We start from the raw sequence: 26,562 nt of genomic DNA, 5'->3' as shown, positions 1-26,562 counted from the left end.
TCTTTTTATATATGGATGTCCAGATCTTATGTTTCTCAGTGTTCTGAATAGCATAATTTTTTATGGAAACACTTGAACCTTTTTCAATAATAATATAAATAATAATAATTATTATTATTTCACTTCTCATAAGCGTTCTCTTAAAGGGACAGTAAAGTCAAAATTACACTTTCATGATTTGGATAGAGCATGTAGTTTTAAACAACTTTCCAATCTACTCCTATTATCAAATTTGTTTTGTTTTCTTGGAATACTTTGCAGAAAAATAAACCTAGATTGGCTCATAGGACTTCAGGAGCGTGCACGAGTCTTTAGCACTTTTTGGCAGCAGTATTTGTAACTTTAACATTTTTAAAAACAATGTTGCAAATACTACTTCCATAGACTGCTAAAGACACTCTCCTGATGTCCTATGAACCCACATAGGTTTACTCTTCAATAAATAATACCAAGAGAACAAAGAATATTTGATAATAGAAGTAAATTGGAACGCTGTTTAAAATTGCATGCTCTACTTAGACCATGAAAGTTTAATTTTGAATTTACTGTCCCTTTAAATTACCCATATGCACTTAAAGGGTCGTTCCAGTCAAAATTTAAATGCACATAGATGAATTACATCTTTGAATAGAAACATATTCACAATATACATGTATTGGCAAACATTATTATAGTAAAATGTATCACTGTTTTAGTGCATGTGAAGCACAGCTAGATATTCTCAGTGCACCAGTATTTTAAATACTGCAGCTGCTCAGAGTGCCAGTGGGGCTTGTATTATGTCAGCAATCAACACACTGAGTCATTAACAGATGGTACAAGCTTCGTAGGCTCTCTGAGCAGGCGCTGAGTTGAAAATGCTGGTACATAGTGTATATTTAAATACACTGTTTAAACAGCCATAGTTATATTCGAAGCCTTTTTTGATAAATGTATATTACAAAATTGATTCTATTTAAAACTTAAATGCATTCTTGTGGATTCCTATTTTATCTAAAATCGACTATTGTTTTCATGAGGAAACCATAATTTATAGTTATGATGTTGTATATGTGGTTTATGGAAATTATTTATAGGTTCCGTTTTGTAATAATAAATATCAGCTGCTAGCCTGGTCACAGACAAAGAAAGGAAGGTTCACCCCAAAATCCACAAGACAGCTGATTTTTGTATTTGTTTTTTTACTCTTAGGCTGTAGAATATAATATCTTTGAAGGAATGGAATGTCATGGTGCTCCTCTTATAGTCATCAGCCAAGGCAAGATTGTTTTTGAGGACGGAAACTTACATGTCAACCAAGGCATGGGGCGATTCATTCCTCGAAAACCCTTCCCAGAATACATCTACCAGCGTATAAAGATCAGGAACAAGGTTAGTTGTAGTGATCAGTATTTACTATCTAAAATTGTATTCATGCAAAATTATTTATTCACTTCTTGCAAAAACCCAAAAAAGATTTCAGCTGTGTTAGCTAGAGACAGACAATCGGCCCAACAACCATTAAACCTATGGTTTAATTCTTATAGATGTTTCTCATTATGAATCTAATAATTTTATGGAGTTTCAACAGTAATATAGCTCATATATTAGATGCTGCTAGTCATTATATTAAGAAATATTTTAGATATTGATGATCATATTTTGATGAGACATAAAATTTAGCATGGTCCAAATATGTTTGGCAATATCCTAATCAATGTGTGTCAAATGTATTCCTACTGCACTCTTAGGGCTCAATCATCTAAATCTCTACACTGTGGAGAGGTAATCTAAGAAGTCTTGTAAGTAATGTAAGGTCCTTCAAGAAATTTAGAAAAGGAACATTTTACCTTGAGATCTTTTTATCTCGCTATAAAGGATCCTGTGAAGGAAAAAAAGATTTGGCAGCCGTGGATTTTTTGATCATTGGATACAAAGTTCAGGGAGTAAGGAAAATTTTTTACTATAATTCCTATTTTAAAAGTATAGCATTGCCCATCCCTAGTGGATATTAAAAAAAGCCTTTTTAGGCCTCTTTAATGAAAGAGAATCATATCTCTCATATGAGGGACTACTTTATTTTCTAGATATTAAGGTCAGTTACAATAGTGGCTCTAACCCACTAGATACAAATTTTAACATAGGAAAAGGAAGTGAGTGCCATATTGGTGAAGCTATCAAACCGTATCGGCTAGATTTAGTGTTTTGTCGGTAACGACCCGCGTATCTAACGCTGGCTTTTTTCCCCCCGCACCTTTTAAATACCGCTGGTATTTAGAGTTCACAGAAGGGCTGCGTTAGGCTCCAAAAAGGGAGCGTAGAGCATATTTACCGCCACTGCAACTCTCAATACCAGCGGTGCTTACGGACGTGGCCAGCTTCAAAAACGTGCTCGTGCACGATTCTCCCATAGAGAACAATGCGGCATTTTGAGCTGAAAAAAAACCTAACACCTGCAAAAAAGCAGCGTTCAGCTCCTAACGCAGCCCCATTGTTTCCTATGGGGAAACACTTCCTAAGTCTGCACCTAACACCCTAACATGTACCCCGAGTCTAAACACCCCTAACCTTACACTTATTAACCCCTAATCTGCCACCCCCGCTATCGCTGACACCTGCATATTTTTTTTAACCCCTAATCTGCCGCTCCGTACACCGCCGCAACCTACGTTATCCCTATGAACCCCTAATCTGCTGCCCCTAACACTGCCGACCCCTATATTATATTTATTAACCCCTAATCTGCCGCCCCCAACGTCGCCTCCACCTACTTACAATTATTAACCCCTAATCTGCCGACCGGACCTCACCGCTACTATAATAAAGTTATTAACCCCTAATCCGCCTCACTCCCGCCTCACTAACCCTATAATAAATAGTATTAACCCCTAATCTGCCCTCCCTAACATCGCCGACACCTAACTTCGAGTATTAACCCCTAATATGCCGACCGGACCTCACCGCTACTCTAATAAATTTATTAACCCCTAAAGCTAAGTCTAACCCTAACACTAACACCCCCTAAGTTAAATATAATTTTTATCTAACGAAATAAATTAACTCTTATTAAATAAATTATTCCTATTTAAAGCTAAATACTTACCTGTAAAATAAACCCTAATATAGCTACAATATAAATTATAATTATATTGTAGCTATTTTAGGACTAATATTTATTTTACAGGCAACTTTGTAATTATTTTAACCAGGTACAATAGCTATTAAATAGTTATTTACTATTTAATAGCTACCTAGTTAAAATAATTACAAAATTACCTGTAAAATAAATCCTAACCTAAGTTACAATTAAACCTAACACTACACTATCAATAAATTAATTAAATACAATACCTACAAATAAATACAATTAAATAAACTAACTAAAGTACAAAAAATAAAAAAGAACTAAGTTACAAAAAATTAAAAAAATATTTACAGACATTAGAAAAATATTATAACAATTTTAAGCTAATTACACCTAACAAAGACCCCCAAAATAAAAAAATGCCCTACCTATTCTAAATTAAAAAAGTTCAAAGCTCTTTTACCTTACCAGCCCTTAAAAGGGCCTTTTGCGGGGCATGCCCCAAAGAAAACTGCTCTTTTGCCTGTAAAAAAAAACCATACAATACCCCCCCAACATTACAACCCACCACCCACATACCCCTAATCTAACCCAAACCCCCCTTAAATAAACCTAACACTAAGCCCCTGAAGATCTCCCTACCTTGTCTTCACCACACCGGGTTCACCGATCCGTCCTGGCACCGACGTCTTCATCCAAGCCCAAGCGGGGGCTGAAGATGTCCATGATCCGGCTGAAGTCTTGATCCAAGCGGGAGCTGAAGAGGTCCATGATCCGGCTGAAGTCTTCTATCAAGCGGCATCTTCAATCTTCCTTCTTCCGGATCCATGTTCATCCCGCCGACGCGGAACATCCATCTTCACTGACGACTTCCCGACGAATGACGGTTCCTTTAAGGGACGTCATCCAAGATGGCGTCCCTCGAATTCCGAATGGCTGATAGGATTCTATCAGCCAATCGGAATTAAGGTTCCGATCAGCCAATAGAATGTGAGCTCAATTTGATTGGCTGATTGGATCAGCCAATCGGATTGAACTTGAATCTGATTGGCTGATTCCATCAGCCAATCAGAATTTTCCTACCTTAATTCCTATTGGCTGATAGAATCCTATCAGCCAATCGGAATTCGAGGGACGCCATCTTGGATGACGTCCCTTAAAGGAACCGTCATTCGTCGGGAAGTCGTCGGTGAAGATGGATGTTCCGCGTCCGCGGGATGAACATGGATCCGAAAGAAGGAAGATTGAAGATGCCGCTTGATAGAAGACTTCAGCCAGATCATGGACCTCTTCAGCTCCCGCTTGGATCAAGACTTCAGCCAGATCATGGACCTCTTCAGCTCCCGCTTGGATCAAGACATCAGCCGGATCATGGACATCTTCAGCCCCCGCTTGGGCTTGGATGAAGACGTCGGAGCCAGGACGGATCGGTGAACCCGGTGTGGTGAAGACAAGGTAGGGAGATCTTCAGGGGCTTAGTGTTAGGTTTATTTAAGGGGGGTTTGGGTTAGATTTTGGGTATGTGGGTGGTGGGTTGTATTGTTGGGGGGGGGGTATTGTATGTTTTTTTTTACAGGCAAAAGAGCAGTTTTCTTTGGGGCATGCCCCGCAAAAGGCCCTTTTAAGGGCTGGTAAGGTAAAAGAGCTTTGAACTTTTTTAATTTAGAATAGGGTAGGGCATTTTTTTTATTTTGGGGGTCTTTGTTATTTTATTAGGGGGCTTAGAGTAGGTGTAATTAGCTTAAAATTGTTATAATATTTTTCTAATGTCTGTAAAATAATTTTATTTTTTGTAACTTAGTTCTTTTTTATTTTTTGTACTTTAGTTAGTTTATTTAATTGTATTTATTTGTAGGTATTGTATTTAATTAATTTATTGATAGTGTAGTGTTAGGTTTAATTGTAGATAATTGTAGGTATTTTATTTAATTAATTTATTGATAGTGTAGTGTTAGGTTTAATTGTAACTTAGGTTAGGATTTATTTTACAGGTAATTTTGTAATTATTTTAACTAGGTAGCTATTAAATAGTAAATAACTATTTAATAGCTATTGTACCTGGTTAAAATAATTACAATGTTGCCTTTAAAAGGTCCGTTCGGCATATTAGGGGTTAATACTTGAAGTTAGGTGTCGGCGATGTTAGGGAGGGTAGATTAGGGGTTAATACTATTTATTATAGGGTTAGTGAGGCGGGAGTGAGGCGGATTAGGGGTTAATACATTTATTATAGTAGCGGTGAGCTCCGGTCGGCATATTAGGGGTTAATAATTGTAGGTAGGTGGAGGCGACGTTGGGGGCGGCAGATTAGGGGTTAATAAATATTATGTAGGTGTCGGCGGTGTTAGGGGCAGCAGATTAGGGGTTCATAGGGATAACATAGGTGGCGGCGGTGTGCGGTCGGCAGATTAGGGGTTAAAAATTTTTATTAGAGTGGCGGCGATGTGGGGGGGCCTCGGTTTAGGGGTACATAGGTAGTTTATGGGTGTTAGTGTACTTTAGAGCACAGTAGTTAAGAGCTTTATGAACCGGCGTTAGCCCAGAAAGCTCTTAACTCCTGACTTTTTTCTGCGGCTGGAGTTTTGTCGTTAGATTTCTAACGCTCACTTCAGCCAAGACTCTAAATACCAGCGTTAGAAAGATCCCATTGAAAAGATAGGATACGCAAATGGCGTAGGGGGATCTGCGGTATGAAAAAGTCGCGGCTGCAAAGTGAGCGTTAGACCCTTTCCTGACTGACTCTAAATACCAGCGGTGGCCCAAAACCAGCGTTAGGCGCCTCTAACGCTGGTTTTGACGGCTAACGCCAAACTCTAAATCTAGCCGTATGAGTTTAAAGATTTTGGTTGTTTCATAATGCATACAAGCTCCACCTAGTGGTTGAAAATATATTAAAACCAGTAACATCAGTCACTGCAGTCAATGTAAACTATACCATGCAAAAATAGGAGAGCTCTCTAATAAGATCTTGTATTCCATGCCAAGCCAATTACAGGAATATGCTTCCCAGTGTATCCATTTCAAGCCTGTATAAAACTATTAGGGAATCACCTTATTCTTCCCTCATGTGAAAAAATAAATTAAAATTACTTCACAAAGAAGTCAAAACAATGCCAAACATTGCCAAATTGCCAAACAATGATTTTGTGTTTTATATATTTTTTAAAACACTTCACACATACATGCATGCACAATCATGTGTACATAGAGATAAGCACATACACATATGGTTCTACATACATGCATATACACCTTTGAGCCCTTCCCAGTCCAACACCTTGTCATTTCAATATATATATATATATATATATATATATATATATATATATATATACACATACATATATACAGTATATATACAGTATATATATATATATATATATATATATATACACATACATGTATATATACAGTATATATATATATATATATATATATATATATATATATATATATATATATATATATATATATATATATATATATACAGTTCTGCTCATAAGTTTACATACCCTGGCAGAATTTAGGATTTCTTGGCCATTTTTTAGAGAATATGAATGATAATGTTTGGCTGAAGCCATTTATTATTATCAATCAACTGTGTTTACTCTTTTTAAATCATAATGACAACAGAAACTACCCAAATGACCCTGATCAAAAGTTTACATACCCTGGTGATTTTGGCCTGATAACATGCACAGAAGTTGACACAAAGGGGTTTAAATGGCTAAAAAATGTAACCATCCTCACCTGTGATCTGCTTGCTTGTAATTAGTGTGTGTGTATAAAAGGTCAATGAGTTTCTGGACTCTTGACAGACCTTTTCATCTTTCATCCAGTGCTGTACTGATGATTCTGGATTCTGAGTCATGGGGAAAGCAAAAGAATTGTCAAAGGATCTGCAGGAAAAGGTAGTTGAACTGTATAAAACAGGAAATGGATATAAAAAGATATCCAAGGAATTGAGAATGCAAATCAGCAGTGTTCAAACTCTAATAAAGAAGTGGAAAATGAGGGGTTTTGTTGAAACCAAACCACGGTCAGGTAGACCAACTAAAATCTCAGCCACAACTGCCAGGGAAATTGTTCGGGATGCAAAGACAAACCCACAGATAACTTCAGGTGAAATACAGGACATGTGGTGTGGCTGTTTCAAGATGCACAATAAGGAGGCACTTGAATAAAGATGTGCTGCATGGTCGAGTCGCCAGAAGTAAGCCATTACTACGCAAATGCCACAAAGTATCCCGCTTACAATACGCCAAACAGCACAGAGACAAGCCTCAAACCTTCTGGCACAAAGTCATTTGGAGTGATGATACCAAAATTGAGCTTTTTGGCCACAACCATAAACGCTACATTTGGAGAGGAGTCAACAAGGCCTATGATGAAAGGTACACCATTACTACTGTGAAACACGGAGGTGGATCACTGATGTTTTGGGGATGTGTGAGCTACAAAGGCACAGGAAATTTGGTTAGAATTGATAGCAAGATGAATGCAGTATGTTATCAAACAGAATGCCTCATTTTCCACTTCTTGATTAGAGTTTGAACACTACTGATTTGCATTCTCAATTCCTTGGATATCTTTTTATATCCCTTTCCTGTTTTATACAGTTCAACTACCTTTTTCCCACAGATCCTTTGACAATTCTTTTTCTTTCCCCATGACTCATAATCCAGAAACGTCAGTGCAGCACTGGATGAAAGATGCAAGGGTCTGTCAGGAGTCCAGAAACTCATTGACCTTTTATACACACACACTAATTACAAGCAAACAGATCACAGGTGAGGATGGTTACCTTTAATAGCCATTCAAACCCCTTTGTGTCAACTTGTGTGCATGTTATCAGGCCAAAATCACCAGGGTATGTAAACTTTTGATCAGGGTCATTTGGGTAGTTTCTGTTGTCATTATGATTTAAAAAGAGTAAACACAGTTGATAAATAATAAATGGCTTCAGCCAAACACTAATCATAAGCGAAAGAAAAGTTTTGTGTTATCATTCATATTCTCTAAAAAATGGCCAAGAAACCATAAATTCTGCCAGGCTATGTAAACTTATGAGCACAACTGTATATATGTGTATGCATACATATATACAGTATATATATATATATATATATATATATATATATATATATATATACTCATACACATATACAGGTATATATACATATACACACATATAAACCTTGTAATTTCAATATATATATATATATATATATATATATATATATATATATATATATATATATATAAAAATTCCAGATGAACTCTGCACTCACTCCATTTAACCACAGCTGCTTGGGGTGCATCCAATGTCACAAAGTGCTAATTCAAAGTCCCAAAAATAAAGAGCACTCACCAGGGCTTAATATCTTAAAGCAACCAAAGCTTTTATTTTACAAAGTAACGTTTCAAGGATTTTAACCCCGTCCTCAGACTTTACAAATGTGTACATACCTTAAGCCTTTTAAACCCTCCACCTATCGCCACAATACCGGAAGTCATCCGGCGTCCTCTCCGCACAACTGCGCATGTACAGAGCGTCGGCATGGCAACCGGCCGCGGCGTTCTCTAAAAACAAACCAAAGTGAATACAAACGGTTACAATGTGGATGTGCATCTTTACACTTATGTCATTAGCCCTTAACATCTTAGAAATGCGTGCTATAAACGTTTATTCCATATCATGTACCAGTTGAATACATTAATAATGAAATCATGGGTAATTATTTGTAATTCAGAGGCAATATCTTCAGATATATATGAGCCATTTATCACTCTCCCTTATGACACAGCAACACATATCACTATGGTATACCCAGTTATACTGGTCTTAATTGATTATAAATCTAATGTGTTAGTTTCTTATTTTCATCCCGCACAATAATGCAGAATAATAATCAAAATCTGGTGCTGTCAACCTATTAAATCTCAACATTGTCATATATAAGCTAAAAACCTTTCACCCCAGAACAATTCATACTTAGAAAATTCTTATCATGAAAATACTTATTATAAAAAACAGTGCCAATCCAAGTGGGTATTCATTACACCTGGCACAAGTGTGCCCAAATTAAAAATCCACCTGGATTCGCACTGTAGTAGAAGCCTATTTTTATCCCCACCCCTGATTAGGGGTGGAATGTGATCAATAATCACATATCTCAAATCTGCTACCGTATGGCCAGACAGTGCAAAATGCCGTGTCACGGGTTGTTCAGACCCCATATTTTTTATGGCTAGTCGAATGGCTGCACGAAGATTGGCCATACGGGTGCGTAGGTCATCTATGGTCTTTCCGACATAGAATAACCCACACGGACAATGTAGTAAATACACAATGTGTGTGGTCGTGCAGGTTACCCTATGTCGGATAGCATATCTGCGATTAGTAGCTGGATGAACAAAGAATTTAGCATTAGACAAACCATTGCACGTAGTGCAACCTGCACATTTATAACATCCAGGTTTTGTTGTTTGTAGCCAGTTCGATTTTTCATAGCTCTGAGTAGGGTCTACCTTCACCAAAATATCCTGTAGTGATCGAGATCTTCTATACCCTACTTGGGGGTGTAGAGAACCCTTGAACGGTAGATTTTTATCGCTCTCAACTATGTTCCAGTTCTTTTTTACCAATCGTTGTAGATTCTGCTTATCTGAAGTGTAAGTAGTAGTAAGAATCATTCTTCTTTCCGTGTCTCCTGACGTCACAGCCTGCAAGGCTGTCTCCTGATCCATTGAGACAAATCTCTTGAAATGTTGATCAATATGTTTCTCTTGATAGCCCCTCTGCAGGAACCTCATTTTCATCTCTGTTAGCTGTTGCTGGACATTACATTGTTTGCTGTTATTTCTCATATTTTTGGGACTTTATATATATATATATATATATAAACATACATATATATACACACATATACATATATACATACACACATATACACCTTGTCATTTACATATATATATATATATATATATATAAACATATATATATATATATATATATATACACACACACATATATACATATATATATATATATATATACACACACATATATACATATATATATATATACACATATACATAAATATATACACACATATACTTTTATATATATATATATATATATATATATATATATATATATACCTTGTAATTTCAATATACACACATATATACAGTATATACAAAACACGAAGGGGACTGCACTCCTAGACTGGACCGGGTACACATCCAATGACCCTGCAACATGCCCAGCCTTGGGTGCTCAGTGGCACTCACAAGAAGCTGTGCTCTCACCAGAGTCACAGGCAGTTAACCCCAGCACAGCTTCAGTAGTGTTCAAATAAAAAGTCTGCACACCCTTGTTAAAATGTCATGTTTCTGTGATGTAAAAAAATGAGACAAAGATAAATCATTTCAGAACTTTTTCCACCTTTAATTTGACCTATAAACAGTACAACTCAATTGCAAAACAAGCTAAAATCTTTTAGGTGGAGGGAAGTAGACATAAAAAAATAAAATAATATGGTTGCATAAGTAAACTAATACTTTGTTGAAGCACCCTTTGATTTTATTACAGCACTCAGTCTTTTTGGGTATGAGTTTTTCAGCATGGCACATCTTGACTTGCCAAAATTTGCCCACTCTTCTTTGCAAAAACACTCCAAATCTGTCAGATTGTGAGGGCATCCCTTGTGCACAGCCGACTTAAGATCACCCCACAGATTTTCGATTGGATTCAGGTCTGGGCTCTGACTGGGCCATTCCAAAACTTTAATCTTCTTCTGGTGAAGCCATTCCTTTGTTGATTTGGATGTATGCTTTGGGGCGTTGTCATGCTGAAAGATGAAGTTCCTCTTCATGTTTAGCTTTCTAGCAGAAGCCTGAAGGTTTTGTGCCAATATTGTATGGTATTTGGAACTGTTCATTATTCCCTCTACCTTGACTAAGGCCCCAGTTCCAGCTGAAGAAAAACCACCCCCAAGCATGATGCTGACACCACCATGCTTCACTGTGGGTATGGTGTTCTTTTGGTTATATGCAGTGTTGTTTTTGCGCCGAACATATCTTTTGGAATTATGGCCAAAAAGTTTAATCTTGGTTTTATCAAACCAGAACACCTTTTGCGACATGCTTTTGGGAGACTTCATATGTGTTTTTGCAAAATTTAGCTGGGCTTGGATGTTTTTTTTCATAAGCAAAGGCTTCCGTCTTGCCACTCTACCCCATAGCCAAGACATATGAAGAATACGGGCGATTGTTGTCACATGCACCACACAGCCAGTACTTGCCAGTTATTCCTGCAGCTCCTTTAATGGTGCTGTAGGCCTCTTGGCAGTCTCCCAGACCAGTTTTCTTCTCGTCTTTTCATCAGTTTTGGAGGGACATCCAGTTCTTGGTAATGTCACTGTTGCACCATATTTTCTTCACTTGATGATGACTGTCTTCACTGTGTTCCATGTTATATCTAATGCCTTGGACATTCTTTTGTACCCTTCTCCTGACTGATACCTTTTAACAATGAGATCCCTCTGATGCTTTAGAAGCTCTCTGCGGACCATGGCTTTTGCTGTAGGTTGCGACTAACAAAATGTCAGGAAAGACCTACTAGAACAGCTGAACTTTATTTTGGGGTTAATCAGAGGCATTTTAAATGATGGCAGGTGTGTACTGACTCCTATTTAACATGATTTTGAATGTGATTGCTCAATTCTAAACACCGCTACATCCCCAGTTATAAGTGTGCACACTTATGCAACTATATTATTTTAGGCCTAGATTTAGAGTTTGGCGTTAGCCGTGAAAACCAGCGTTAGAGGCTCCTAACGCTGGTTTTAGGCTACCGCCGGTATTTGGAGTCACTCAAAATAGGGTCTAACGCTCACTTTTTAGCCGCGACTTTTCCATACCGCAGATCCCCCTACGCCATTTGCGTATCCTATCTTTTCAATGGGATCTTCCTAACTCCGGTATTTAGAGTCGTTTCTGAAGTGAGCGTTAGAGCTCTAACGACAAAACTCCAGCCGCAGGAAAAAAGCAGGAGTTAAGAGCTTTATGGGCTAACGCCGGTTCATAAAGCTCTTAACTACTGTACCCTAAAGTACACTAACACCCATAAACTACCTATGTACCCCTAAACTGAGGTCCCCCCACATCGCCGCAACTCGATTAAATTTTTTTAACCCCTAATCTGCCGACCGTCACCTACGTTATACTTATGTACCCCTAATCTGCTGCCCCTAACCCCGCCGACTCCTGTATTATATTTATTAACCCCTAACCTGCCCCCCACAACGTCGCCGCCAGCTACTTACAATAATTAACCCCTAATCTGCCGACCGCAAAGCGCCGCCACCTACGTTATACTTATGTACCCCTAATCTGCTGCTCCTAACACCGCCGACCCCTATATTATATTTATTAACCCCTAATCTGCCCCCCTCAACGTCGCCGACACCTGCCTACACTTATTAACCCCTAATCTGCCGAGCGGACCTGAGCGCTACTATAATAAAGTTATTAACCCCTAATCCGCCTCACTAACCCTATCATAAATAGTATTAACCCCTAATCTGCCCTCCCTAACATCGCCGACACCTAACTTCAATTATTAACCCCTAATCTGACGACCAAATCTCGCCGCTATTCTAATAAATGTATTAACCCCTAAAGCTAAGTCTAACCCTAATACTAACACCCCCCTAAGTTAAATATAATTTAAATCTAACGAAATTAATTAACTCTTATTAAATAAATTATTCCTATTTAAAGCTAAATACTTACCTGTAAAATAAATCCTAATATAGCTACAATATAAATTATAATTACATTGTAGCTATTTTAGGATTAATATTTATTTTACAGGCAACTTTGTAATTATTTTAACCAGGTACAATAGCTATTAAATAGTTAAGAACTATTTAATAGTTACCTAGTTAAAATAATAACAAAATTACCTGTAAAATAAGTCCTAACCTAAGTTATAATTAAACCTAACACTACACTATCATTAAATTAATTAAATAAAATACCTACAATTACCTACAATAAAACCCTACAATTACCTACAATAAAACCTAACACTACACTATCAATAAATAAATTAAATATAATTTCTACAAATAACTACAATTACATAAACTAACTAAAGTACAAAAAATAAAAAAGAACTAAGTTACAAAAAATAAAAAAATATTTACAAACATAAGAAAAATATTACAACAATTTTAAACTAATTACACCTACTCTAAGCCCCCTAATAAAATAACAAAGACCCCCAAAATAAAAAAAAATCCCTACCCTATTCTAAATTAATACATTTAAAAGCTCTTTTACCTTACCAGCCCTGAACAGGGCCCTTTGCGGGGCATGCCCCAAGAAAATCAGCTCTTTTGCCTGTAAAAAAAAACATACAATACCCCCCCCCCAACATTACAACCCACCACCCACATACCCCTAATCTAACCCAAACCCCCCTTAAATAAACCTAACACTAAGCCCCTGAAGATCTTCCTACCTAGTCTTCACCTCAACAGGTATCACCGATCCGTCCTGGCATCCGGTGCTGAAGAGGTCCAGAAGAGGCTCCAAAGTCTTCCTCCTATCCGGCAAGAAACATCTTCATCCAAACATCTTCATCCAAGCGGCATCTTCGATCTTCTTCCATCCGGTGCGGAGCGGGTCCATGTTGAAGCAGCCAACGCGGATCCATCCTCTTCTTCCGGCGTCTCCCGACGAATGACGGTTCCTTTAAGGGACGTCATCCAAGATGGCGTCCCTCGAATTCCGATTGGCTGATAGGATTCTATCAGCCAATCGGAATTAAGGTAGGAATATTCTGATTGGCTGATGGAATCAGCCAATCAGAATCAAGTTCAATCCGATTGGCTGAGCCAATCAGCCAATCAGATTGAGCTTGCATTCTATTGGCTGATCGGAACAGCCAATAGAATGCGAGCTCAATCTGATTGGCTGATCGGATCAGCCAATCGGATTGAACTTGATTCTGATTGGCTGATTCCATCAGCCAATCAGAATATTCCTACCTTAATTCCGATTGGCTGATAGAATCCTATCAGCCAATCGGAATTCGAGGGATGCCATCTTGGATGACGTCCTTTAAAGGAACCGTCATTCGTCGGGAGACGCCGGAAGAAGAGGATGGATCCGCGTCGGATGCTTCAACATGGACCCGCTCCGCACCGGATGGAAGAAGATCGAAGATGCCGCTTGGATGAAGATGTTTGCCGGTCCGGATGTCCTCTTCTTGCCGGATAGGAGGAAGACTTTGGAGCTCTTCAGCACCGGATGCCAGGACGGATCGGTGATACCTGTTGAGGTGAAGACAAGGTAGGAAGATCTTCAGGGGCTTAGTGTTAGGTTTATTTAAGGGGGGTTTGGGTTAGATTAGGGGTATGTGGGTGGTGGGTTGTAATGTTGGGGGGGGGGTATTGTATGTTTTTTTTACAGGCAAAAGAGCTGATTTTCTTGGGGCATGCCCCGCAAAGGGCCCTGTTCAGGGCTGGTAAGGTAAAAGAGCTTTTAAATTTATTAATTTAGAATAGGGTAGGGATTTTTTTTATTTTGGGGGTCTTTGTTATTTTATTAGGGGGCTTAGAGTAGGTGTAATTAGTTTAAAATTGTTGTAATATTTTTCTTATGTTTGTAAATATTTTTTTATTTTTTGTAACTTAGTTCTTTTTTATTTTTTGTACTTTAGTTAGTTTATGTAATTGTAGTTATTTGTAGAAATTGTATTTAATTTATTTTTTGATAGTGTAGTGTTAGGTTTTATTGTAGGTAATTGTAGGTATTTTATTTAATTAATTTATTGATAGGGTAGTGTTAGGTTTAATTATAACTTAGGTTAGGACTTATTTTACAGGTAATTTTGTTATTATTTTAACTAGGTAACTATTAAATAGTTCTTAACTATTTAATAGCTATTGTACCTGGTTAAAATAATTACAAAGTTGCCTGTAAAATAAATATTAATCCTAAAATAGCTACAATGTAATTATAATTTATATTGTAGCTATATTAGGGTTATTTTACAGGTAAATATTTAGCTTTAAATAGGAATAATTTATTTAATAAGAGTTAATTAATTTCGTTAGATGTAAATTATATTTAAGTTAGGGGGGTGTTAGTGTTAGGGTTAGACTTAGCTTTAGGGGTTAATCCATTTATTATAGTAGCGATGAGCTCCGGTCGTCAGATTAGGGGTTAATAATTGAAGTTAGGTGTCGGCGATGTTAGGGAGGGCAGATTAGGGGTTAATACTATTTATGATAGGGTTAGTGAGGCGGATTAGGGGTTAATAACTTTATTATAGTAGCGCTCAGGTCCGCTCGGCAGATTAGGGGTTAATAAGTGTAGGCAGGTGTCGGCGACGTTGAGGGGGGCAGATTAGGGGTTAATAAATATAATATAGGGGTCGGCGGTGTTAGGGGCAGCAGATTAGGGGTACATAAGGATAACGTAGGTGGCGGCGCTTTGCGGTCGGCAGATTAGGGGTTAATTATTGTAAGTAGCTGGCGGCGACGTTGTGGGGGGCAGGTTAGGGGTTAATAAATATAATATAGGGGTCGGCGGTGTTAGGGGCAGCAGATTAGGGGTACATAGGGATAACGTAGGTTGCGGCGGTGTACGGAGCGGCAGATTAGGGGTTAATAATAATATGCAGGGGTCAGCGATAGCGGGGGCGGCAGATTAGGGGTTAATAAGTGTAAGGGTAGGGGTGTTTAGACTCGGGGTACATGTTAGAGTGTTAGGTGCAGACGTAGGAAGTGTTTCCCCATAGGAAACAATGGGGCTGCGTTAGGAGCTGAACACTGCTGTTTTGCAGGTGTTAGTTTTTTTTTCAGCTCAAACAGCCCCATTGTTTCCTATGGGAGAATCGTGCACGAGCACGTTTTTGAGGCTGGCCGCGTCCGTAAGCAACTCTGGTATCGAGAGTTGCATTTGCGGTAAAAATGCTCTACGCTCCTTTTTTGGAGCCTAACGCAGCATTTTTTTGGACTCTCGATACCAGAGTTAATTTTATGGTGCGGCCAGAAAAAAGCCCGCGTAGCGTTAACAGCCCATCTACCGCCAAACTCCAAATCTAGGCCTTAGTTTTTTATTTTTACTTCCCTCCACCTAGTAGTTTCAGTTTGTTTTTCAATTAAGTTGTACAATTTATAGGTCACATTAAAGGTGGAAAAAGTTCTGAAATGATTTATCTTTGTCTCATTTTTTTACATCACAGAAACCTGACATTTTAACAGGGGTGTGTAGACTTTTTATATCCACAGTATATATATATATATATATATATATATATATATATACACACATATACTGTATATATATATATATATATATATATATATATATATATATTCACACACACATATGTATATATACTTCAGGTTTCCAAGAGTGCTGCATTTTCCAGGGTTATTATATGTTACTCTTGAGCACAGCATATAACTTACCGCTTGTACTATGAGGAATAATAGCCCACCCTGCGCTATCCATTAAACATATAGGGCTCACAAAAAGAATGTTGCATTAAGATTCTCTGGTAAAAAAAAGTTTACCGCTCACTTGTAGTAACAGATTGCACAATATTCTTATTGCAAGGTTTCTATATGGATATATGCACCAATGTAAGGTACAGGGTGTAATTAGTCATGGTCATAGGTACAAGGGATCAAACTAAAGCAAAATGTTTAATTATTAAAGGGACAGTCTACCATAGAATTGTTATTGTTTAAAAAGATAGATAATCCCTTTATTACCCATTCCCCAGTTCTGCATAACCAACACAGTTATATTAATACACTTTTTACCTCTGTGATTACCTTGTATCTAGGAACCTTCTTCCAGCCCCCTGATCACATGACTGTGACTGTTTATTATCTATTGTCTTAAATTTAGCATTGTATTGTGCTAAATCTTAAATAACCCCCTGTGCCTGAACACAGTGTTATCTATATGGCCCACGTGTACTTTCTGTCTCTTTGTGTTGAAAAGAGATTTAAAAAGCATGTGATAAGAGGCAGCCCTCAAAGGCTTAGAAAATAGCATATGAGCCTACCTATGTTTAGTTTAAACTAAGAATACCAAGAGAAAAAAGCAAATTTGATCATAAAAGTAAATTGGAAAGTTAATTAAAATTAAAAGTCCTATCTGAATAATGAAAGTTTAGTTTATACTAGACTGTCCCTTTAATGGGACATGAAACCTCAAAAAAATATTTTAGAAAACACAATTTTAATTAACTTTCCAATTTACTTCTATTATGTAATTTGCTTCCTTCTCTTTTTATCCTTTGCTGAAAGGTTTATCTAGGTAAGCTCAGGAGCAGCAAAGAACCTAAGTTCTAGCTGCTGATTGGTGGCTGCATATATATATACTGATTGTCATTGGCTCACCCATGTGTTCAGTTAGAAAACAGTAGTGCATTGCTGCTCCTTCAACAAACGATACCAAGAGAATTAAACAAATTAGATAATAGAAGTAAATTAGAAAACATTTGGGTATCATGTTCCTTTAATTTATGTATTGTTTATAAACAAAAAACTACATAATTTATTTTGCTTGCTTTTCTTGTCAATGTTTTCCCTAGGATGTATTTAATGGGCACACCACCCAGCTAATTTTACCGACCACTCAACTAATACTTAAGCCAATACTAAGCTAAAATTAGCTTATTTCATTTTTTTTTTAAGTTTAGTGCATTAATTATCACTAAATACATTTATTTTAATTGATGCAAATAATTTGTGCTGCGAATAAAATGACGTGTTATAATATTGCAAATTATTACACTGCCCTCACCTGGCTTCTTCATAACAGCACCCAGCTGGCAAATTTCCCTATAGAGAAAACTGCTTGTAATTTGTTTTTTCACTGCTCACAGGCTGGAATGGTTCCTACAGGATACAGTCCCCTTATCCTACAACTCTATGTACACAATGATTAGTTTAAAGGTGTATTTCCTTGGACTTCCAAACAATGCTAATAAAATTACAATTTGAAATGATTTTATAATATTTAATTTGTGTGAAGATCGTTTGCAAAGCAGTTCTTAATTGATGATATATACTATACAGATATAAAAAAAAAAATTATGTATTCATGTATAATGACCTACTACTGTATGCAAACGGCATGATGATTGGCTGTAATGTTTATTTTAAAATGCATAATTTCTAGGTAACAGGGTTGGAGCCTGTATCCAGGGGGATGTATGATGGGCCAGTGTATGAAGTTCCTGCAATGCCAAAGTATGCAACTCCAGCGCCATCTGCCAAATCCTCTCCCTCCAAGCCCCAGCCCCAGCCCCCTCCTATCAGGAACCTTCACCAGTCTAATTTCAGCTTATCAGGTAAAGGCACAGCGTTTTTCTTTTTGTTTTGTGTGTATTTGTCTTGATATTTTTTTGTGATTTTTCATAAATTATCAGTTGTGTAATTACTCTGATGTCTTTTTCTACTGCTGGCACGATTACAGCTGTACAGTAAAACTAATTGTGTACATAACTGTGTTAAAAGAACATTAAACACAGTGGGGTTGATTTATCTACAAAAATCCCCATATTATTTAATGGTGATCTTCTGTAGAAAATCATTAGATAAGGAATGGAATGGAGCCCAATATTTACTATGACAAGAACTATCTCTCCAGCTCTTCATCTAATTTGTGCTGTATATATCAACATTTTACAGATAAACCTATCTGACATCCAAGGGTATAACTCTAACCATAGTACAAATTTAAATTCCTAACCCTAACTAATTCCTAATCTTTAAACCGACCCCAGTGCCTAAGGCTAGCCATTACACCAATCACTAACCTCAGTCTCCTACCCTAACCATAACCCTTATTCAATTACCATAAACCTAGTCCTAAATGTGACCTTAGCCCTAACATAATCCCTAACGTTAACCATATAACTAACCACAACCACTAAACATAACTCTAGCACTAACAATAACTTAAGCCAAATTCACAACCATAATTATAAACTTAGCTCTAAACCCAATAACTAAACCTAACTTTAGCATTTATGCCAGTCCTTAACCCTTGCAGTAAACTAATTCCCTAACCATTACTGTAGCCCTATCCATGATTTTAGCTCTAATCATAAATTTAACCCCAAATCTTAACCATAATCATTAACATAGCCCTAAGCCTAGTCCTAACCTTAATCAATAACACTTACCAGAACATGTAATCCAAACCCTAACCTTAATCATAGCACTAACCCCAATACCTAACTTTAACTCTAACCACAAACCTTAACCATAATCATTAACCTAGACCTAACCTCAATTTGTAAACCTAACCATAGCATTAGCTCAAACTCCTAACCATAGAACTAAACCTAATACCTAACCTTAACCCTAAAATCATTCTAATCTCAATCCCACAACCCTAACCATAGCATTAGCGCAAATTCCTAACCCTAACAATAGAACTAAATCCAATACCTAACCTTAACCCTAACTCAAAAGCTAAATTTAATCATAAACCTAGCCCTAAATATCATTCTAACCTCAACCCATAACCCTAACCATAGCATTAACTCATATCTCTAACATTAATCAAAGCACTAACCCCAATAACTAACCTTAACCCTAACCTAAAAGCTAAATATAATCATAACCTTAACCCCAAACCTTATTCTAACCTCAATCCATAACCCTAACCATAGCATTAATTCATATCTCTAACAATAACCAAAATACTAACCCCAAAACCTAATCTTAACCCAAAAGCTAAATATAATCATAAACCTAGCACTAAACCTTATTCTAACCTCAACCCATAACCCTAACTATAACATTAACTCATATCTCTAACAATAACCAAAACACTAACCCCAATACCTACCCTTAACCCTAACCCAAAAGCTAAATATAATCATAAACCTAGCACTAAACCTTATTCACAACTCAATCCATAACCCCAGCTATAGCATTAACTTATATCTCTAACAATAACCAAAACACTAACCCCAATACCTAACCTTAACCCTAACCCAAAAGCTAAATATAATCATAAACCTTGCCCTAAACCTCATTCTAACCTCAATCCAAAACCCTAACCATAGCATTAATTCATATCTTTAACAATAACCAAAACACTAACCCCAATCCCTAACCATAACTCTAGTCCTCACCATAACTACAGTCCCTAAACCTAACTCTAGACCTAACCATACCCCTAACCAAAACCATATCTGTAACCATAACCCTGAGAACAACCATAACCCTAGATCATTGACAGTGACAAATTTGCAAGGGTATGCTATTGGCAGCAAAATCTTCGGTAGATCTCAGCCTGCCATGTCCCAACAGCAAAATTATCGCCTAGATTTAGAGTTCTGCGGCCAAAGGGGTGCGTTAGCTACGCATGCTTTTTCCCCCCCCCGCACCTTTTAAACAACGCTGGTATTTAGAGTTCTCAGAAGGGGTGCATTAGGCTCCAAAAAGGGAGCGTAGAGCATAATTTACCGCCACTGCAACTCTCAATACCAGCGGTGCTTACGGACGTGGCCAGCTTCAAAAACGTGCTCGTGCACGATTCCCCCATAGAAAACAATGGGGCAGTTTGAGCTGGAAAAAAACCTAACACCTGCAAAAAAGCAGCGTTCAGCTCCTAATGCAGCCCCATTGTTTCCTATGGGGAAACACTTCCTAAGTCGGCACCCAACACCCTAACATGTACCCCGAGTCTAAACACCCCTAGCCTTACACTTATTAACCCCTAATCTGCCGCCCCCGCTATCGCTGACCCCTGCATATTATTTTTAACCCCTAATCTGCAGCTCCGTACACCGCCGCAATCTACGTTATCCCTACATACCCCTAATCTGCTGCCCCTAACACCGCCGACCCCTATATTATATTTATTAACCCCTAATCTGCCGCCCCCAACGTCGCAGCCACCTACCTACAATTATTAACCCCTAATCTGCCGACCGGACTTCACCGCTACTCTAATAAATGTATTAACCCCTAAAGCTAAGACTAACTCTAACCCTAACACCCCCCTAAGTTAAATATCATTTTATTCTAACAAAATAAAATAATTCTTATTAAATAAATTAATCCTATTTAAAGCTAAATACTTACCTGTAAAATAAACCCTAATATAGCTACAATATAAATAATAATTATATTGTAGCTATTTTAGGATTAATATTTATTTTACAGGCAACTTTGTATTTATTTTAACTAGGTGCAATAGCTATTAAATAGTTAAGAACTATTTAATAGCTACCTAGTTAAAATAATTACAAAATTACCTGTAAAATAAATCCTAACCTAAGTTACAATTAAATCTAACACTACACTATCAATAAATGAATTAAATAAACTATCTACAATTATCTACAATTAAATCAACTAAACTAAATTATATCAACAAACACTAAATTATAAAAAAAACCCCCACTAAATTACAAAAAATAAAAAAAGCTTACAAGAATTTTAAACTAATTACACCTACTCTAAGCCCCCTAAAAAAATAACAAAGCCCCCCAAAATAAAAAAATGCCCTACCCTATTCTAAAATTAAAATTTAACAGCTTTTTTACCTTACCAGCCCTTAAAAGGGCCTTTTGCGGGGCATGCCCCAAAGAAAACAGCTCTTTTGCATTTAAATAAACATACAATACACCCCCCCAACATTACAACCCATCACCCACATACCCCTAAACTCAAACCCCCCTTAAAAAACCTAACACTAAGCCCCTGAAGATCTTCCTACCTTGTCTTCACCACACCGGTCATCACCGATCCGTCCAGAAGAGGGTCCAAAGTCTTACTCCTATCCGGCAAGAAGAGGTCACGAAGAGGCTCCGAAGTCTTCATCCTATCCGGCAAGAAGAGGAGATCCGGACCGGCAAACATCTTCATCCAAGCGGCATCTTCTATCTTCTTCCATCCGGCGCGGAGCGGGACCATCTTGAAGCAGCCGACGCGGATCCATCCTCTTCTAACGACGTCCTAAGTCCGAATGAAGGTTCCTTTAAATGACGTCATCCAAGATGGCGTCCCTCGAATTCCGATTGGCTGATAGGATTCTATCAGCCAATCGGAATTAAGGTAGGAAAAATCTGATTGGCTGATTGAATCAGCCAATTAGATTCAAGTTCAATCGGATTGGCTGATCCAATCAGCCTTATCAGATTGAGCTTGCATTCTATTGGCTGATCGGAACAGCCAATAGAATGCAAGCTCAATCTGATTGGCTGATTGGATCAGCCAATCCGATTGAACTTGAATCTGATTGGCTGAATCAATCAGCCAATCAGATTTTTCCTACCTTAATTCTGATTGGCTGATAGAATCCTATCAGCGAATCGGAATTCGTGGGACGCCATCTTGGATGACATCATTTAAAGGAACCTTCATTCGGACTTAAGACGTTGTTAGAAGAGGATGGATCCGCGTCGGCTGCTTCAAGATGGTCCCGCTCTGTGCCGGATGGAAGAAGATAGAAGATGCTTGGATAAAGATGTTTGCCGGTCCGGATCTCCTCTTCTTGCCGGATAGGATGAAGACTTCGGAGCCTCTTCTGGACCTCTTCTTGCCGGATAGGAGGAAGACTTCGGACCCTCTTCTGGACGGATCGGTGATACCCGGCGTGGTGAAGACAAGGTAGGAAGATCTTCAGGGACTTAGTGTTAGGTTTTTTAAGGGAGGTTTGGGTTAGATTAGGGGTATGTGGGTGGTGGGTTGTAATGTTGGGGGGGGTATTGTATGTTTATTTAAATGCGAAAGAGCTGTTTTCTTTGGGGCATGCCCCGCAAAAGTCCCTTTTAAGGGCTGGTAAGGTAAACGAGCTGTTAAATTTTAATTTTAGAATAGGGTAGGGCATTTTTTTTATTTTGGGGGGCTTTGTTATTTTTTTAGGGGGCTTAGAGTAGGTGTAATTAGTTTAAAATTCTTGTAATCTTTTTTTACTTTTTTATTTTTTGTTTGTTTTTGTAATTTAGTGTTTTGTTTTTTTTGTAATTTAGTTTAGTTGATTTAATTGTAGATAATTGTAGATAGTTTATTTAATTCATTTATTGATAGTGTAGTGTTAGGTTTAATTGTAACTTAGGTTAGGATTTATTTTACAGGTAATTTTGTGATTATTTTAACTAGGTAGCTATTAAATAGTTCTTAACTATTTAATAGCTATTGTACCTAGTTAAAATAAATACAAAGTTGCCTGTAACATAAATATTAATCCTAAAATAGCTACACTATAATTATTATTTATATAGTAGCTATATTAGGGTTTATTTTACAGGTATGTATTTAGCTTTAAATAGGATTAATTTATTTAATAAGAATTATTTTATTTAGTTAGAATAAAATTATATTCAATTTAGGGGGTGTTAGGGTTAGAGTTAGACTTAGCTTTAGGGGTTAATACATTTATTAGAGTAGCGGTGAGGTCCGGTCGGCAGATTAGGGGTTAATAATTGTAGGTAGGTGGTGGCGACGTTGGGGGCGGCAGATTAGGGGTTAATAAATATAATATAGGGGTCGGCGGTGTTAGGGGCAGCAGATTAGGGGTACATAGGGATAACGTAGGTGGCGGCGGTGTGCGGTCGGCAGATTAGGGGTTAAACATTTTTAATAGAGTGGCAGCGATGTGGGGGGGGGCTCGGTTTAGGGGTACATAGGTAGTTTATGGGTGTTAGTGTACTTTAGAGCACAGTAGTTAAGAGCTTTATGAACCGGCGTTAGCCCAGAAAGCTCTTAACTCCTGACTTTTTTCTGCGGCTGGAGTCTTGTCGTTAGATTTCTAACGCTCACTTCAGCCAAGACTCTAAATACCGGCGTTAGAAAGATCCCATTGAAAAGATAGGATACACAATTGGCATAAGGGGATCTGCGGTATGGAAAAGTCGCGGCTGGAAAGTGAGCGTTAGACCCTTTCCTGACTGACTCTAAATACCAGAGGGCGGCCAAAACTAGCGTTAGGACCCCCTAACGCTGGTTTTGACGGCTAACGCAGAACTCTAAATCTAGGCGTATGTTTGGTAATCTCACAATGCTGGATAACATTCATGAATTGGCGAGATTTCTCTCATGGGATACAGCCTTTCAGCCTTTCCAATGCCTGTATTATTCTATAAAGCCAAACTGCATAGAACACAAACTAGAGAGAATAAGAGGTTGTAAGTGAATCTAGGACAGCCAAATATTTTTGAATATCGACTGTTAGTGAGTGAAACACCAGAAATCACAGCTAAAATAATAAACACAAATGTTAACTATCTCAGCTAAATTTAGAAATCCAATCATAGTTTTTACCTTCTCTTAAATGTGCATGAAGTTATTTTTGCAAAAAAATATCCTGCAGTAATAACTAGAATTTCAACAAGGGTTTAACTCATTAAACTCTGGCATATGAAAGAGCAGCAACCTAACATGTTAAAGTGATGATAAAGAATATTGAGAACAGAAAAACCTTTTTGAAACTATACTGATACCTTAACTTAATGTCAACAGGGTACCAAAAAGTGTTAAAAATCGGTAGTTTATTACACTAGCTATCACCACTGCCGTCCCACTTAAATTAATGATTTTTTTCAACCATTGACATATTCACCGATCATCCAATGTATGTGCTAGGCATACGACACATCTCCACCAGCCTGCAGACAAAATAGTTATTCCAGACATAAATATACATTTTCTAATAAAATAAAAAGACTGTAATACATTTTTAACCCTTTGAGTTATTTTGCACATCAAACCGCAAGGATTACAAGTGGAGCGCAAACATATCAGCTCTATTGTTCATTAACATCTCTATTTTTTGCTCTCATATAACCAAAGTTATTCTTAATCACTCAAATAATAGTCTAGGGCCTGGTTTCTCAACAGCCGGGCCGTGGCCCAGTACCGGGCCGTGATAGCCCTGCTGGTGGGCCCTGACCTGTCATGCCCCCACTGCACACTCTTACCCCACTGCACACCAAGGGCAGACTGAGACCAATCAAGGCCCCAGGAAAACTGTCTCACACTGGCCCAAATGTATTCAAATTCATGCAAATGAACATGGTAGCCTCCCTGCCCTAATCCCAACAGGCCCATCAACCTCCAGAGCCAGGACCCCCAACATTAAGGGCCGAAGAAAGGGCCCCCAAACTACCGGGCCCTTGACATGTCCAGCTAAAATTTACCGGGCCTTGAGGTCACTTTGGTTGAGAACCACTGGTCTAGTGCACGCTAACATATGCATGTCAGATAACGCCATTGCTCTAAATCCCTGACAAATTTGTCTTCTATGGGGGTGTACAGTAAAATTCATGTTGTGTATTACTCAAGTTTGCAGTGGGGGGTTTAGGGGTGCAACTTTTGCCTCCGGCCAAACTCTTTACGCAAACTTTCATGTTGTGTAAAAAGTTTGAGCATTAAATGCAATTGCCTTCGGCTGATCACATTAATTTTCAACATTGCTGCTCAGCACCGCCCATAAAAAATATGGGGAGCGTAAATTACTGCGAGTTCGCATAAACAGATTTGCAGTAATTTAAACAGCCCGCCACTTGTAATATGGATTTGGGCATAAAAAACACCGCAATCTCGCGATCACGTATATGCATCTTGCGCTAACTATGGCACGCCTCTCTTAATCAGGACCTATGTATTTTATTTTTTATTAAAATTATAATTCAAATTATATGTTATTTATGATTAGCAAGTGCATGTATATTATAGTTTTTTCTTCTGGTCATTTATCATTAACCATTTTATTTTAAACTTTGTTAAAACATTTGAAGCTTTTTGCAGTTTAAATTTAGGGAGTAGATTTTGTTTACATACCATTGTTTTGTATTTATTTTTCATTTTGTTTGTATCCCAGCCTAATTTTTTATTTTTTTTACTGAACTCATGCATTGCAGGTGCCCAGATAGATGACAGTAATCCTCGCCGCACGGGACATCGGATTGTAAATCCACCTGGTGGCCGCTCTAATATCACAAGCCTTGGGTGATAAAACAATGTGAAGAAGGATATGTGATCACTGGAACCATGTTCCTTTCTGTGTCAGTGTTAATGAGCCCACAATTTTTTTTTGGTACTAATGAAAAATGGTCTGTTTTTTATAGAACGAGGTGGTCATGATGTGGTAAAATGCTTGGAGATACTTGCCTCACACTTGTGCATAATCACCATAAAGGGACACAGTCATAACCTCAAAACCTTAAGTGAGTGTTCTCCCATGTTCAGTGAAGCCCTTTGATTAAAATATGGAGAGATTTGACACACTTTACAAAGCCATATATATATTATTCCTTTTATGATCCTATATCTTTTATGATAAGAGGTATATCATGAGGGTTTGCGCTCATCGGTTTACAGCTCGTATTACAAGTTGAAAGTAAGGGTGATCGTGCAAGGGCAATCACGAATTACGCTAGAATCATTACCGTGATTTGAGAGCTCTGGTTAACTGTGTCGCGAAACTAAACA

The 26,562-nt window shown here is 37.8% G+C and overlaps 1 protein-coding gene across 2 annotated transcripts in view; it reads left to right on the top strand.

Annotated features, from left to right (window-relative positions):
• Window positions 1–26,333, top strand: part of CRMP1 (collapsin response mediator protein 1) — a 183,843-nt gene extending 157,510 nt beyond the window's left edge. For both annotated transcript variants that reach the window (XM_053700903.1, XM_053700902.1), the window contains 3 exons: window positions 1,192–1,371; window positions 18,287–18,458; window positions 25,992–26,333. In XM_053700903.1, coding sequence (XP_053556878.1) covers window positions 1,192–1,371; window positions 18,287–18,458; window positions 25,992–26,083 — 444 coding nt within the window. In that variant the 3' untranslated portion in view covers window positions 26,084–26,333. The remainder of the gene's footprint in view (window positions 1–1,191; window positions 1,372–18,286; window positions 18,459–25,991) is intronic.
• The last annotated feature ends 229 nt before the right edge of the window (window positions 26,334–26,562 follow it).

This window comes from Bombina bombina, chromosome 2, assembly GCF_027579735.1.
Source record: "Bombina bombina isolate aBomBom1 chromosome 2, aBomBom1.pri, whole genome shotgun sequence".
Classification (NCBI taxonomy): domain Eukaryota; kingdom Metazoa; phylum Chordata; class Amphibia; order Anura; family Bombinatoridae; genus Bombina; species Bombina bombina.
This window is presented reverse-complemented; position numbering and strand designations above follow the sequence as displayed.